Below are 16004 nucleotides of genomic sequence, written 5' to 3' on the forward strand. Positions count from 1 at the left end.
TCCCTCACCTTTGAAAAGTACAACAATAATTAAGACTTTGAAACAAATTGATGAAAAACACAGACTTAAGCTTAGTTTTAAGATTGCCTGTTTCTTTAGTGAATATAATCTTAAGGCAATTAGCATGTTGAGCAACATATGTGGGATCTGAATGGATTAGTTATTTTTTTCAAAATTAATAATAATTGCTTCAAATAAAAATGTGAAAATTTTGTAGGAATTCTTGGTATTATAGGAGCCAAGACTGTAGAGTAAGTACAGAGGTTATGGTCACATTTTTTTCAAGACAAGACCTTAATACATAAGACCAAGTCCTACATCAGCTCCTTTCTGGTGATTATCTTGACCTGTTACTCTTGGAATCTTTAGGTCAGGATCTTCTCCTAGCGATGCAATTTTGACAAAAGCACAGTTGATGACAAATAGGCAAAATGCACTCACAACTAACCAAAATGAGTAATGAAAATGGACCCATTCATTCCTCCAATTATCGTCGTAGTCTCCTACACTAACAATTCCATCTATGAGGTTCACATAGTATTCCACTATAAAGAGTACCATTGTCACGCCAGAAAACAGTGCTAAAAAACAAAGCAAAGAAAACATTAAAATCAGTTGAAGAAATTTGTTGCAGTTCTTTCATCTCAAACTCTTAAATGTTGCTTGTTATTGCAGTACAAACTTCAAATCTATGGCAATTTCGTTGTAATTATTACAAATTTTTCATAAATTTACATTTATGATTCTGTTAACATTCTATGTGTATCAGAGATTTATTCTAATTGATTGATTTCCAAGAACCGATGGAATCAAATGTTTGTTGTCATGGCAACATGACCAGAGAAATTATTAAATGAACATCTTTCGGATAAATTTGACTTCGTAAAAGTAGCTGTTAACCGCAGACTTCAAAATCAACCTAAAAATTATCAATATCTCTTACAGACATTCAATGCATATATAGGTCTGTTGTCATACAATCAAACCAGGTAGAATCGACCATTATAGTTTCAATTAACTGTCACAATGTATTTTACATCATCTCACTATGTTTTTTTGTTACAAGTTACACAAATAAAACACAGGTACTAATAGTATGCAAGCATGTAAAATATTACACTTTGTTTCATCTGACAGTGATGTTGATTTGTACTCACAGTGAGATAACATGGACCATGTTATATGCCTGTATTTTGTTTAAGTAATTCATAGCAAATATCAATTTGTGAGATGTAAAAAAAACAAAAATTGAAACTCTATAGTCACTCTAGTTTGGTAGAAACTATATCTTGAACTAAAAGTGATAAAATTTGTTATTCTGAATACTGAAACATGTCAAGATAGTCTGTATACTTGATTTGTGTACATATGTGTATTGAATGCATTAGCTTGCTCAAATCTGCTCAAATCTGCTCAAAATAAATCACCACTGGAGTTTACATTTCAGGGTTTCATGAACTTTTTTTTATAGTTACATGAAATCAAAATGAAATGAAGACAACTTGAAGGGCAAGTTACTCCGTGAGAAATAAATATTGATTTAAAAAAATTATCTCAAGTTGGAAAGATTATTACTTATTGGGAAGAACAACTTTTTGAAATATATCTCAAAATCGGTAAAAATTACAATTTTGTACTGACTTGCTTGTCTGATAGAGTAAGCCTCCCTACACAACTCATTAATTATTTTCAATAGAATGTCAAACTGATTTGTGTATTACCTGCAACACCATTCCATATGTACAGACCAAACACACCAGATATCATGTTAATAGGGACCACACATGCATTATAAAAAGCTGCCACGGCAGCCGTTATTCCAAATGGAATACATAGACAACAAAATACAATGATGGATATCCAGAGGCCTTCGTTATATACACCTACCAAGTAATCAAATGCTGTAAAAATAAGAAAAGAAAGTGTTATTTTACAAAAAAATAGGAACTGTAGAAGATATTACACTGAAGAAAACTGAAAAACATGAAGTTGCTACAAGATTGCCACCGATTAGAAAACAAATGTTACCATAGGCCTAAACAAAATAACTGTTTGGTTCCAGTTACCCAACTCCACCTAGTTTTTCACACCGACCCTAAACATTTTTTTATGTATTCGAGAAAAAAAATTACGAAAATTGTGCAGTCTCGCAAGAAATAGTGGATGCGGAAACTGACATCAACTTAAAAAGACAATATAAAACTGTTCTTCCAATCTGTAATGGCTGTACATCTGATGAGAAGAAACCAATAACACAGATTCCATACGGAAAACAACAGAAAACATAACTACTTGAACTAGACACTCACATACGAAAAAAAATACATAAAAAAATAAAATGAAAAATCCACCTACCCCACCTATTCTAAAACTGAGTGTATTTGGAACCACACAATTTTTTGTTAGGCCTAAACAGTTTGCAGGTGAAAACTCACAGCATATCAAATTATGTTGTATGTATTGGTTCAATTTTCTAATTCTCTTGTGTTACTCTAATATATAATAACATAGGCAAGATATATTTGTTTCCAATATTATCAGGTATGATATGAAAGTCTTCATTTCTACTGAACAACACTGGATATTATGAAATTTAATAATTCCTGTATTTCATTAGATATAATCAGATAAATTTTGAAATTTAAAACACATACTAATTAGTGTTTGAAAACAAGAACCCACATCAAAGAAAAGCCAGATATCTAAATCATAACTATTTATTTTTATTTTTATTTTTTTAATTCATACAACTCAAGGATTTTCAAAATAATAATTCATCATAAATAAAATTGATTTAATAATATCATTACAATTATTGAATGTATAACAATCAAATTAAATGACAAACAACATTATCATAAAAATATTTCTTGGTATACGTAGTTGAAATAGACTAGGTATGTGAATCACATAATAGTTTTTGCAGTAGTACTGGTATTACCACAATTAGTTATAATCTAATATGTTATATTTCAAATGAATAATGAGTTCAAATGATAATTTTATCACTAATAGCTTTGGAAAATTATCTAATTCATTATTATCTTAGTATTTAATACAGTAACTGTAGTTTAGTGTTTCATTTATATCTATAATTATCTATTATTTTTGTTTTTGTTGTTTCTGTATGTTGTTTTTGACTTTAGATATTGTATTTTTATTTTTACATTATTTCATGTCAAATAAAATATACTATACTATACTATGTTAGATGGGTCTCATGAACACATCATCAACATTGAAAAGGTCTATGTCTTATCAGGATTACTCGGTTAAAATATCATTATACCTCAAAAAGGATAAAATTTATGAAAAATTGGGAAAAATATGAAATGGTGATTTGGGATATTTTGACTCATATTTGGAGCACAGCAAAAACAGTGATATAAACACAGGTTGTCATGACGTAGAATGACCAAGCTGAGGGCATATAAGCCATATTTTCAAATATGATTTGAGTAAACTGTTAAAAACATAAACTATATGAGTTGATATTGGAATATACTGTGTAAATATATTGAAAGACCAATAACCACAACAACCATTAATTTCTCATATAAATATGTATTTATTATTGTTTATGATTATATTAATACAGTTTTGATAACCCCTCCACACACACATACACACACACACATACATACATACATACATACATACACACATACATACATACATACATACATACATACACACACACATACATACATACACACACATACATACATACACACACATACATACATACATACATACATACATACATACATACATACATACACACATACACATACATAATGTAAGAATGTATTATTATTATTATCGTCATCGTCATAGTTTTAGACATTGAACCCAGCTACGTTGTCTATATGAACTTGAAGTAGAACTTTACTTACTTTCGTATTCTAAGTCTCTCATACCAGCTCCCCAGTTTAAATGTGTTGTCGCTTCAAAAAGTCCCACGAATACCGTACCCAAATAATGTCCACGATCGATTGTGCCTTCTTGTGGGTGCGCACCATAGTCTTCTTCATCGGCAGTACTCTTGTTCTGGCGTACATGTGACCAGACCCAACGTGGAGTTGCCAATCCAGTTATTATCAAAACTGTACCTGCCACGGCCACTATGGCGGCAAGGAAGCAGAAACCTTTACGGAGAGGTTGCATATTTCGCTTGGATCTCTCAAATTTCCTTCCGATACTCCAAAATCAAAAAGTTAAGACCACTCTGTCCCCACCCATACGTAAAACTGCCAAATCAAGTGAATGGTTGGTTGGCGATCATAAATTAAATAAATCGGATAGGCTAGACTGTTGTCGGTGTAACTCACGGCTGTCCGAGCTCGCTATTCCACAAACTCCACGTTGGTTTACAGTAGAATACTCCAATTCAGAATGAAAAACAGAATGCCTTTGTGGTTAATGGCCGTTCAAAACTGAAAATATGTTGACCTTCTTAGGATATACGCCTCAATTTATTCAACTCGCTTGACCTTTGCTTCACGTTCGTCGACACTCCAACACCCTACTACTCTAGGACCGACGGTGACGTCACAGGCCAATCGATTAATAGTTAGTATACCATTATGGTACATGTGGTACCAACTATGTGTGTATCAGTCAACGCTACCCAGTGTTTCATAAAAAATCTGAAAGAGCTCACGACAGTGTCAAATTTATAGAGTAATCTTGGTACTGCCTGAAAGTAATGACACATTTTGGGATCAAAGTATTTATAGTTCAAATTCTACATTCCAACAGGTGGTTGGTGACAGGCGTATGCAGTTTGATCAGACCCGAGGAGGGAAGGCCATTTGACAAATCAGAAGATTGAAGACACGTTAGCGACTATCTCTTATCTTGTTTCTTTAATAAAATTTGTGTTCAGCTATCAGCTGCAGCCCTCTGTTTTCTGCAATATTTACTTTCCTTTGATATTATCTTGACTCTTGTGTCTATCTATTGAGAGAGTAAGCCTCTATATGAAAGGCCAAGGAGTAATGTTTTTCTTCAAAAAGTACTTCAAGTTCTGAAATAAATTGATTTGATAAAAAATCTCAGGTTTCGAAGAAGTGAGTACAATCGTTGAATAGACATTGAATAGAAAAATAGTTTCTCTCTGCCTCCGCTGTCTATGTATGAGTGTTTTAAGTTAATTTGTTTACATGGATTCGATTAGATCATGGCAGTTGTATGTTGTGGTTATATAAAATTTAAGCTCAAAACTATAGTTGAGTTTTAAGATTTTTAAAGAAGACTTTAAGAAAAATGTTTTTCCCCATCAACACAGCATTTTTTTCACATAACTACTTTGTATCTTAGCCGGATGCACTATTAGATGACAATTTGCATACATTTTCTTTGATCTGTTTTCCCCAAGACTTGTTTTCATCGAAGTGCAAAAAATGAGAAGATTTAGCTCCCGCCGAAAATATAGCACAGATTGTTATTTTCATAAGAAGTTAGAAAATATCCATGGTATCAATGTATCTAGCTATGCCCCCCCCCATCAATAAACGTGTGATGACATTTTGTTTCCGCTATCTATGAGGGCGCACTATGCAAAATGGCTGCGCCCATAAGTCTTGTCGTGAAATGGAGTGGCCAAGAATACTCAATTTCGGACCTCAGTGGTGACAGTACAGTCAAGGAATTGAAAGAAGTCATTAAGACACATACAGGTGTTTTAACTGGACGACAGAAATTGTTAGGACTGAAGTTCAAAGGTAAGAATGTGCGAAATCAACATCCAAGGCCAAGCAACACAGACATTTCACATACACTCAACTATGATTTATTACTATAATACTAAATACTAGTGCAACAATAACGTCACGAAAATAACGGTTCACCGTTACTCACATCGTCGTTTAACATGACTTCATGAGTGAATGCGTATAAGAGGAGGGTGAGAACATTTCAATGAAGAGGGAGACAGGGTAACAGTTGAGAATATTTGGTATTGTCCAGAGGGGTTGAGAAACTACAATTTGCTAGTATTTTGTAATATTGCATGACGTTATACGACTAGTAAAAGCAACCGTCACATCATTTTGCAAAATGTGCCACAAAACGCTTCAATTATTGCTGATACCGTCCTAGCTAAGACTAAGTGATTATAATTTATGATTATGACGTACCTCTCATTGCTGGAAATAAACACATGCCAGTCGTCTCAATATGCGACTATTAATATTGCCATGTTTACACCATTCAGCTGGTCCGAGTACAGAACTGTATTGAGTCTGAGTATAGTTAAAGCATAAGATTCACCATTGTGTACAATCTGTATCACTGCTTCATTTACTAACTCTAAATGTTGTAACAAGCTAACAAATGTGAGTACATAATAAGGAGCATACATGACAACAAATTTTTGAGTCTGTGTGTAAAATGTACCTTATTTGGAATGTTATTTTACAGGTAAACCACCAGGTGATGACGTTCAACTATCTGTACTTAAGTTGAAACCCAATATGAAGATCATGATGATGGGTACAAGAGAGGAGACTATCCAGACCATCACAGAACCACCTAAAGATATTGGTGAAGTTGTTGATGATTTTGATATTGAAGAAGAAGAGGTTCTAGTTGAAAATAGGTAACAATCTGATATGTTGGTATTGATAGCTTTCAATTTGTGCACAGTCTGTCTGTTTCCTGCCCCTAACTTTATGCTGTTGTTTCTTGGCCTCGCTCGGTTCGCTTGTTGCCTCGCTCGTTACCTCGCTGGTTTCCTCATGTTCAGCGTCGCTAGAATCTGCAGTGAATAAAGTGTCTGTTCCATGCTCCTCTTCAAACATCTTCACTGGACACAACTGTCCACTTGGACCCTGGTGTCCACTGTTTGGTTTCCCGCAATTAGAACAGCACCTCCGTGACATATCCAGTCAAAATCAATAAAAACTTTCAGACACCCACTTTCTAACGTCCAACTTGAAATGACAGATAAATTTCAAGTGAAAAGAGCATGTGCAAAAGGTCTGTCTACAAATTAGCATAAGATGACGTAGGCCTACGAGAAGGTCACTCACAAATAGTACCGGTCGTAATTAACCAAAATGAAACATTTTCAACCCTTTATGACAATAACAGATGTACTTGTGGGTGTTAAGATAGACACAACTATTTGTTGACATGTTGACAGTCTGTTAGTGGATGTTGATGCTGTAGCACTTAGTAGGCATACACTGAATAACTTGTGAAACATTACTGTATTTTAGAGAAGAAAATTTGCAGAAGATTGCCAAGAGAGTGAGAGATTATGAAATCAAAATACTAAATCCACCAAGAGAAGGAAAGAAACTTTTAGTATTGGATGTAGACTATACATTATTTGGTAAGTATCGTAAATTATATTTTCATACTTTATCAAAACTTAGTATTCATTACTTTTTAATCAAATTATAGCATTTAGTTGAGGAACTACAGCTGTTATTTTGATTTTGCAAATATTGATATTTCCACATAGGTTCCGTCAAGGACATTGTAAATGTAAGGTTACAACAGTTGATGCAAGACAAGGAACATAACAGTTGTAGTTTTATATGAGGGAGGAGTGCAGTGATTTATTATGATTTTAATCTCTCAATGTATGGCTTGGATCATAGAGATAGAAAGACCGCAACAAGTCTGTGTTTGCAAAATTAATATTAGGTTCCTAGTGCTTTAGATAGGTAGAGTAGCTGGCAATGAGTATAACACAGTGTGTGTGATCCTGTTTTGTATCAAGTAGTGTTTCAGATACTAGATTATAGATTAAATGAAGTTTCAATAAAAAAGTTTCCATGGTATTTATTTGTGTATGATATTTGTTGTCCAGACCACAGGTCATGTGCGGAGACTGGTATAGAACTGATGAGACCATATTTACATGAATTTCTAACAGCAGCCTATGAAGAATATGATATTGTCATCTGGTGTAAGTAACCCACAAACAAACAAACAAACAAACAGACAAACAAACAAACAAACAAACAAAATTTACATGACTATCTAACAACAGCCCATGAACGAGTATAAAGTTGGCGTCAGATTCAGATTCAGGTAGCATCATATTGAATGTTGTATTGAGCGTCAGATAGCCTCATATAGCCTCAGATCCGAAGACACCCGATGGATTCATATCAAACCTGAAATAATACCGTTGAGACTACAGGGAAAAATTCCGCTTCACAACCTTCTGATGGAAGTTGGAATGTCTCTGCTTGCACAAGTTTTATTTGGGAAAAATACGTGAAATAGAGTTGAAATACCTGCCACCGAGACATTGATAGCCCCAAGTTCAGCCACTGTATGTTCGTTGGTTGATTCATTTTGCTAATAATGTACATGGCATCAGTAAAGGTGTCAGTAAAAATTAAGTTTACGTATGTCATTTTTAAAAATTTAAATTTAAAATTTAAAACTTGTGCAAGCAGAGACGCTCAATATGACGTTCAATATGATGCTACCTGAATCTGAATCTGAATCTGACGCCAACATTATACTCATAGCCTATGAAGATTATATCTTCATCTAACCCACAGACAAACAAACAAACAGACAAATAAACGAATAAACAAACAAACAAACATACATACATACATACATACATACATACGACCCTGGGTACAACAACGAGTATAAAGTTGGCGTCAGATTCAGATTCAGATTCAGCTAGCGTCATTTGAGCGTCATATTCAGCGTCAGATCCGAAGACATCCGACAGACTCAATCAAACCTGAAATAATACTGTTGAGACTACAGGGAAAGATTCTGCTTCACAGCCTTTTGATGGAAGTTGGAATGTCTCTGCTTGCACAATTTTTGTTTGGGAAAAATATTTGAAATAGAGTTGAAATACTTGCAACTGAGACATTGATAGCCCCAAGTTCAGCCACTGTATGTTCGTTGGTTGATACGTTTTGCCAATAATGTACATGGAGTCAGTAAAAGCTAAGTTGTAATATGGTGTCATTTTTAAAAATTTGAATTTAAAATTTAAAAATTAGGCAAGATTTGAACCACGATTGTGCCTGAGTCAGCCCAGCTTTATAATTGGGGACTTGGTAGGATAGAGGTTGCAATGTGAATGCTTTAATCCTATGCGCTTTAGAAACTGCAATGGATTGTATGCTCTGTAGGGAGTTGAGGAAGTGTAAAGGGCTGTTGTGCCACTATAGATCCATGCCAGAGGTACTGTACAGTGATTTGAGAACAATGTGGGAAGCACTATGTGAACAGTGCCATTATTATTATTGTAACCATAACAATGATGGTTTCTTACCATAGTAATGATGGCTATTAGCATGGTGCTAAATACGTATCCATAGTTTTAGTTGTTTGTAACCATGGTGATTGTTCATTGTAACCATGACAACAGTGGTTTGCCATTGATTGGTAATGTCTATTTTTAATGTATTCAACAGCTGCTACCAGCATGAAATGGATTGAAGCCAAGATGAAAGAAGTAGGAGTGACAGGCAACCCAAACTATAAACTGACATTTATACTAGATAGTGCTGCTATGATTACAGTATTCACACAGAAATATGGAGTTGTAGAGGTAAATTTACAGTATTCACACAGAAATATGGAGTTGTAGAGGTAAATTTACAGTATTCACACAGAAATATGGAGTGTAGAGGTAAATTTACAGTATTCACACAGAATATGGAGTTGGAGAGGTAAATTTACAGTATTCACACAGAATTTGGAGTTGTAGAGGTAAATTTACAGTATTCACACAGAAATATGGAGTTGTAGAGGTAAATTTACAGTATTCACACAGAAATATGGAGTGTAGAGGTACATTTACGGTATTCACACAGAATATGGAGTTGTAGAGGTAAATTTACAGTATTCACACAGAATATGAAGTTGTGGAGGTAAATTTACAGTATTCACACAGAATATGGAGTTGTGGAGGTAAATTTACAGTATTCACACAGAAATATGGAGTTGTAGAGGTAATTTACAGTATTCACACAGAATATAGAGTTGGAGAGGTAATTTACAGTATTCACACAGAATATAGAGTTGGAGAGGTAAATTTACAGTATTCACACAGAATATGAAGTTGTGGAGGTAAATTTACAGTATTCACACAGAATATGGAGTTGTGGAGGTAAATTTACAGTATTCACACAGAAATATGGAGTTGTAGAGGTAATTTACAGTATTCACACAGAATATAGAGTTGGAGAGGTAATTTACAGTATTCACACAGAATATAGAGTTGGAGAGGTAAATTTACAGTGTTCACTCAGAAATATGGAGTGTGGAGGTAAATTTACAGTATTCACACAAAATATGGAGTTGTGGATATAAATTTACAGTGTTCACTCAGAAATATGGAGTTGTGGAGGTAAATTTACAGTATTCATATAGAATATGGAGTGTAGAGGTAAATTTACAGTATTCACACAAAATATGGAGTTGTAGAGGTAAATTTACAGTATTCACACAGAATATGGAGTGTAGAGGTAAATTTACAGTATTCACACAGAATATGGAGTGTGGAGGTAAATTTACAGTATTCACACAAAATATGGAGTTGTGGAGGTAAATTTACAGTATTCACACAGAAATATGGAGTGTAGAGGTAAATTTACAGTATTCACACAAAATATGGAGTTGTGGAGGTAAATTTACAGTATTCACACAGAAATATGGAGTGTGGAGGTAAATTTACAGTATTCACACAAAATATGGAGTTGTGGAGGTAAATTTACAGTATTCACACAGAAATATGGAGTTGTAGAGGTAAATTTACAGTATTCACACAGAATATGGAGTTGTAGAGGTAATTTACAGTTCACTCAGAACTATGGAGTTGTGGAGGTAGATTTACAGTATTCACACAGAAATATGGAGTTTTAGAGATAAATTTTAAGATTTAAAAGGTATTACTTATATGAGGCTAATACCAGGCAAGAAATCCTACATTTCACACACTATTACCATACATAAGCCAAGGTATTGTCCTTGAAGAGAAAATGTTGAGGTTGTTCTAAATCATGATAACCCATGCCTATGTCACTGGTTCTATGGTGTTCAAAATATGAGTTAAAACTTTTCAAATTGCCATTATTTGTCCCAAGTTTTCATAAATTATGCTTGCGAAGGTATAGTTATATTTATATTCCCAACATTTTTCTTCATTCAGCCAGAAAATACTCATATCATGACCTAAGAAGGGTTTGTCACTACTCACCTAGTGACTCATAGTGACAAGGCCCCCTTAAGTCACTCATATTTTTCATGAATAAAGAAAAATATTGGGGAATAATATCTGAAAATATTTATATTCTGAGATCATAAAAGTATTTGTTAAATCATCACTTTATTCCAAAATCGGATGTCATTTACTTATTATGAATTACTTCGCTGACATCTTGACAAAATTTCATTTATTTCATCTTAGACCAAACCTCTTGGAGTCATTTGGGGAAAGTTTGACCAATACACTAGCAAGAATACTATTATGTTTGATGACATCAGAAGAAATTTCTTGATGAATCCACAAAATGGTCTTAGGGTAAGTTTTTTAGTAGTTTGTTTACAAGACTGTACTGAGGTTCAGTAGTGCTATAGGCATGGTAAATGTGTGTGTGTGTGTGTGTGTGTGTGTGTGTGTGTGTGTGTGTGTGTGTGTGTGTGTGTGTGTGTGTGTGTGTGTGTGTGTTTGTGTGTTTGTGTGTGTGGATCTGTGTATGTATGTATGTATGTATGTATGTATGTATGTATGTATGTATGTATGTATGTATGTATGTATGTATGTATGTATGTATGTATGTATGTAGGTAGGTAGGAAGGTACATATTTACGTACATACATACATAAATATGTATGTATGTGCCTTGGTATTTGGTGGTAACAGTATTTATGATGTATAGATGATCACATCAGAGCGTTAAAAAAATGTGATTTTTAGTAAAATACTTATACTCTAAAACTATTGGCCAGATAGGTCTGAAATTTGGTTTTCATGTTCTTTGGGATGTTTAGATTATGGATTCTTCATGACATGGTGGTATGTCAGAAATTTGCAAATTAGGAATAAAATGTCTCAGTTTGGTAAAAAATTAATTTCAAAACTACTGGGCAGATTAGGCTGAAATTTAAGGTGATGCATCTTGAGATGTGTAGATGAAGAACTAAACTATTCACAATATGATGATCCCATCAGTGATATGCAAATTAGGTGTAAAACTATTGGTCAAAAACTTAAATCTCAATAACTTGTATCACCCAGCAACCAAGAAACTGCATGTTGCGACACTAAAATTATTGTGCTTTTGCATAGTACCGGTAACAACAAGGATGGTATGTGGATAAACATTTTAAAAAAATTATCACAAACTTTACAGTTGTGCTACAATGCCAATGGCACTATATTTTTTCATTTTATCTAGAGAGATGGGGAGAAGGACGGCCTTGGGTTCTGGCAAGTGTTGTATTCCATGCTACAGTGTCAATGAAATGAGCATGATTAGGCAGCACCCCAGTGGTTATCTTTTACATATTTAATTGTTAAAATGCACTCTCTCACCATTCTTGTCTATGTGTGCTTATTCTCTAGATCCGACCATTCAGAGAAGCCCATTTGAATCGCCAACATGACAAAGAACTCCTTAAGTTATCCAAATACTTGAAAGATATTGTTTCACTGGATGACTTAAGTGTGCTCAGTCATAAACATTGGGAAAAGTATCGACCACCACGTTCATGATGACATCTTCATAGTCACTGTGTTATGAAATTCCATCAACTGACAGCTGAAGCATTCTTACAAAAGACTGGATGGTTCAACAGCAGAATAACATGGTACTTTAGTGTGTACACAGGGAAACACCTTCAGAATAACATGATACTTTAGCGTGTACACAGGGAATCACTTCAGAATAACATAATACTTTAGCATGTACACAGTGCTTTAAACACCTTCAGAATATGCAGAAAGAAGGACAGCCCAAACTGCAAATAGCAAACTTTCATTCTTATGAACGCTTACAAGAGAGATGCAAGTGTGGCAGGTGTTTCAGTTTATTTCAAACACTGAAAGATAAAAATCTTCTGAAGTAGACTTGTGAAAAATGTTAACAGCATAGGAGTAGTTTTGTTGTAACATGCTGTACAGCCTTCACACAGCTCAAGTAGATTGTCAATAGTAAATGCATTCATTTATTTGATAAATGCAGTTTTCATACGAAGCCATGTTTTTAATCACTTATGTCAGAGAACTGCAAGCTGTGCACGAGGACGAGAAATGTAGTAAACCCAAGTGATGACATGAGAATTCTACAAAGGTTTATTTAGCCACAAAGTATAAAATTGTACCAGTATGTCTGAAAGCATGATATGTGAAATTGTTCGTAAGAAGTTTGAACAGTCCAATTTGGCATTCCAAAGCAGTGACTTGTTAATCATGTCAAGTTGTGTATGAAAAGTGATATATTGCTGGTGCTGTCATATGTTGACTTGGTTGTCAAAGCCTTCTAAACCTCTAGTGGTGGAGGTTGTTTTTCAAAGGGTTCCTCAAATATCTTTGTGTTATTTCTTCAAGTTTTTAGTCCCCCAAAAGAAAGACTATTACAATGGGCTCTGTCTGTCCGTCCATCTGTCTGTCATGCACGTGTGCGATCCATGTATCCCTCCGTCCGTAATACGTCATTTCCAGACATGCAATATCTGATTTGTTTCAAATCTGACACAATGGTGACATCTGCCTGTCCTTTTTTTTGCAAAGTGCAAATTTGCAGTTTGTAGGTGGCCATATTTGTAGTTAAAATCAATATTGATGGCATAACTCGGAAATTGTAATATAGACTCCATTCAAGTGTCTAACCCCTATTAACAGGTAAAAGTTTTCTTTTTAAGACATTGACCTTTGACCTCAACATTCAGGGTCAATTATCAAATCCAGTCATGTCTGGCATATCAGAGACACTTTGTGATGTTTAGTTGTTGCTAATCCTTTTCAATCATGTCCACAGGTAATATAGGAGAAGAAAAATATACACAAGGTTTACTTTTAGTGTTCATATCACTTTACTGAATGGTGGCCATATTTGGAGTAACAAATCAATATATTACTGTATAACTCAAAATTTGCCATACATAGAGTCCATTAAAGTGTTTAACTCCATAAAATGACATACAAGCTTTCTTGCTAGAAAGTGACCTTTGACCCAGACCTTGATCTTCTGGGTCAATTATCAAAATCAAGCTAAGGGGTGTGTCTTCTACAAAGACTTGTTCTTTATTGATGAAATCCATGTCAAATCCACGTCCTGTACATGGATATACCTCCCCAAATAATATAATGATGTTGTGAACCTGTCAACAAAAATATGCAAATATTCTGAGGAATTTATACATGAGGTCATTCGAAGGTTGAAGACCCATAGATATACAAGCTCCTATACAGAAAACTATCTCACATCATCAGCTTCTGCTTCCAGGGGAATGTTTCAAGCAACGTTGCAGTCTAGCGGCTATATTGAATTTGTCACTGCTGTTGAGAAATAAATGCATAAACATGTATATTTTACTGTTCTCAGAAATGTTTACACTGTGGAGTGAGACTGATGCATGTCGTCATCTTGCTTACAAGTTGTCACAAGCAACAAACGAGAAAGGAAGAAATCAAATATGGCCGCCACTGATGGCACTGATACTTAACGCGTATCGATAGATAGAACTTAGAAGCTTGGTATGTTGTAATGTACCACCTTGGACACAAAATTATGTAAGATTTCTCTACTGTTGTATTCATTTTGTCGTGGAATAAATATTAATGTCCTAATTGAACTTTGTTATGTTGTGATTTCAGTGCCACCAGTATTGTCATAGGCAAGCCAAATTTATGAATTTGAAGAAAAACAGTAGTATACAAGAAGATTGAAAAACACAGGACACTTTTAAGTTTAAACATTGCAACTTTGGCATTCTGAAGACAACAAGTGTACAGCTTTCTGTTGGTACTTCAAATGTGTGACGCAGTCAAGAAATTCTAATTTTTTAGAAGGGCACTTTATCTAGTATCTTCAGGATTTTTTCATACAAGGACATCAATCTGTTTGATGCTAAATGAATAAATATTGTGTGTGTGTGTGTGTGTGTATTTGAGTTTATGGTGGTGGTAGGCACGGATTAGGATGTTTACTTTGCCATCGTGATAATACTTTTTCGACTTCATGGGCATGTTGGTGTAACCATGGAAAACATTTGATATATTGTTTTCTGTATTCTAGCCCATGCATAATAGATAGTAAACTTGTTTTAATCTTGGTTGAAAGAGGGCGCTATTTACACTATCGTAGTACTTGTGTATAAAGTAACCACTTAACAATATAGTCCTTAGGATCTTAGCATTAAGTTTTAAATCATTATTGTGAACAATGGAAGTGGGAATTATACTTTATATTTTCAGTCACTACACATATTCTGTAGATTTGTATCATTTTGACAATTAGTAATTACAAAATTTACTATAGGATCCCGATTTTATGATGTAGTGATTTCATTGAAAAGTTTTGGAAGTGACGTTAGTCTTGTCCCCTGCCTCCTTTCTGCCGCTGCTGGCGCTACACTCACGTGAGTGTAGCGCCAGCAGCGGCAGAAAAGAGGCGTGAGTGTAGCGCCAGCAGCGGCAGAAAGGAGGCAGGGGACCAGACTCCATTTGATGTATTAGTAGATGGTCGATGATGCGAGGAGGACAGACAGCAACAAAGTTCATCAAGAAACATTCAAGACTCGGCACAATTTGGCACATTACGGACACTAGTGCCAGTCTGAAATGTTACATACAGTGAGAGTAAGGATCGACCACTGTTTGGAGTAAGTTCAAGTCTATATTTCGCTCTTCTCAGTCAGTTTTGTGACAATATACAAGACAGGTGGATGTGCATTCATCATCAGCTGGTGTCATGTCATCCAAGTTGTGTAATAGCGGTGTAGCCAAAGAAGAGACGACGAAACAAAGTCAAGTGTGACGTCTATATTAATCACAGTTTTTC

At 34.7% G+C, this 16004-nt stretch overlaps 2 protein-coding genes across 2 annotated transcripts; one reads left to right on the plus strand and one right to left on the minus strand.

Annotated features, from left to right (window-relative positions):
- Positions 1 to 294: 294 nt before the first annotated feature.
- LOC144446334 (clarin-3-like) lies at positions 295 to 4388 on the minus strand. The gene is made up of 3 exons (XM_078136081.1): positions 3897 to 4388; positions 1722 to 1901; positions 295 to 581 (listed from the first exon to the last, which is right to left on the minus strand). Exons 1-3 carry the CDS (start codon positions 4165 to 4167, stop codon positions 295 to 297), a joined length of 738 nt encoding a protein of 245 aa, XP_077992207.1. The 5' UTR covers positions 4168 to 4388.
- Positions 4389 to 5566: 1178 nt separating this feature from the next.
- On the plus strand, positions 5567 to 14766 carry LOC144446463 (ubiquitin-like domain-containing CTD phosphatase 1). The gene is made up of 7 exons (XM_078136230.1): positions 5567 to 5726; positions 6424 to 6601; positions 7224 to 7339; positions 7823 to 7921; positions 9411 to 9547; positions 11408 to 11521; positions 12566 to 14766. Exons 1-7 carry the CDS (start codon positions 5567 to 5569, stop codon positions 12713 to 12715), a joined length of 954 nt encoding a protein of 317 aa, XP_077992356.1. The 3' UTR covers positions 12716 to 14766.
- The last annotated feature ends 1238 nt before the right edge of the window (positions 14767 to 16004 follow it).

This window comes from Glandiceps talaboti, chromosome 15 (assembly GCF_964340395.1).
Source record: "Glandiceps talaboti chromosome 15, keGlaTala1.1, whole genome shotgun sequence".
Taxonomy (NCBI): Eukaryota; Metazoa; Hemichordata; class Enteropneusta; family Spengelidae; genus Glandiceps; species Glandiceps talaboti.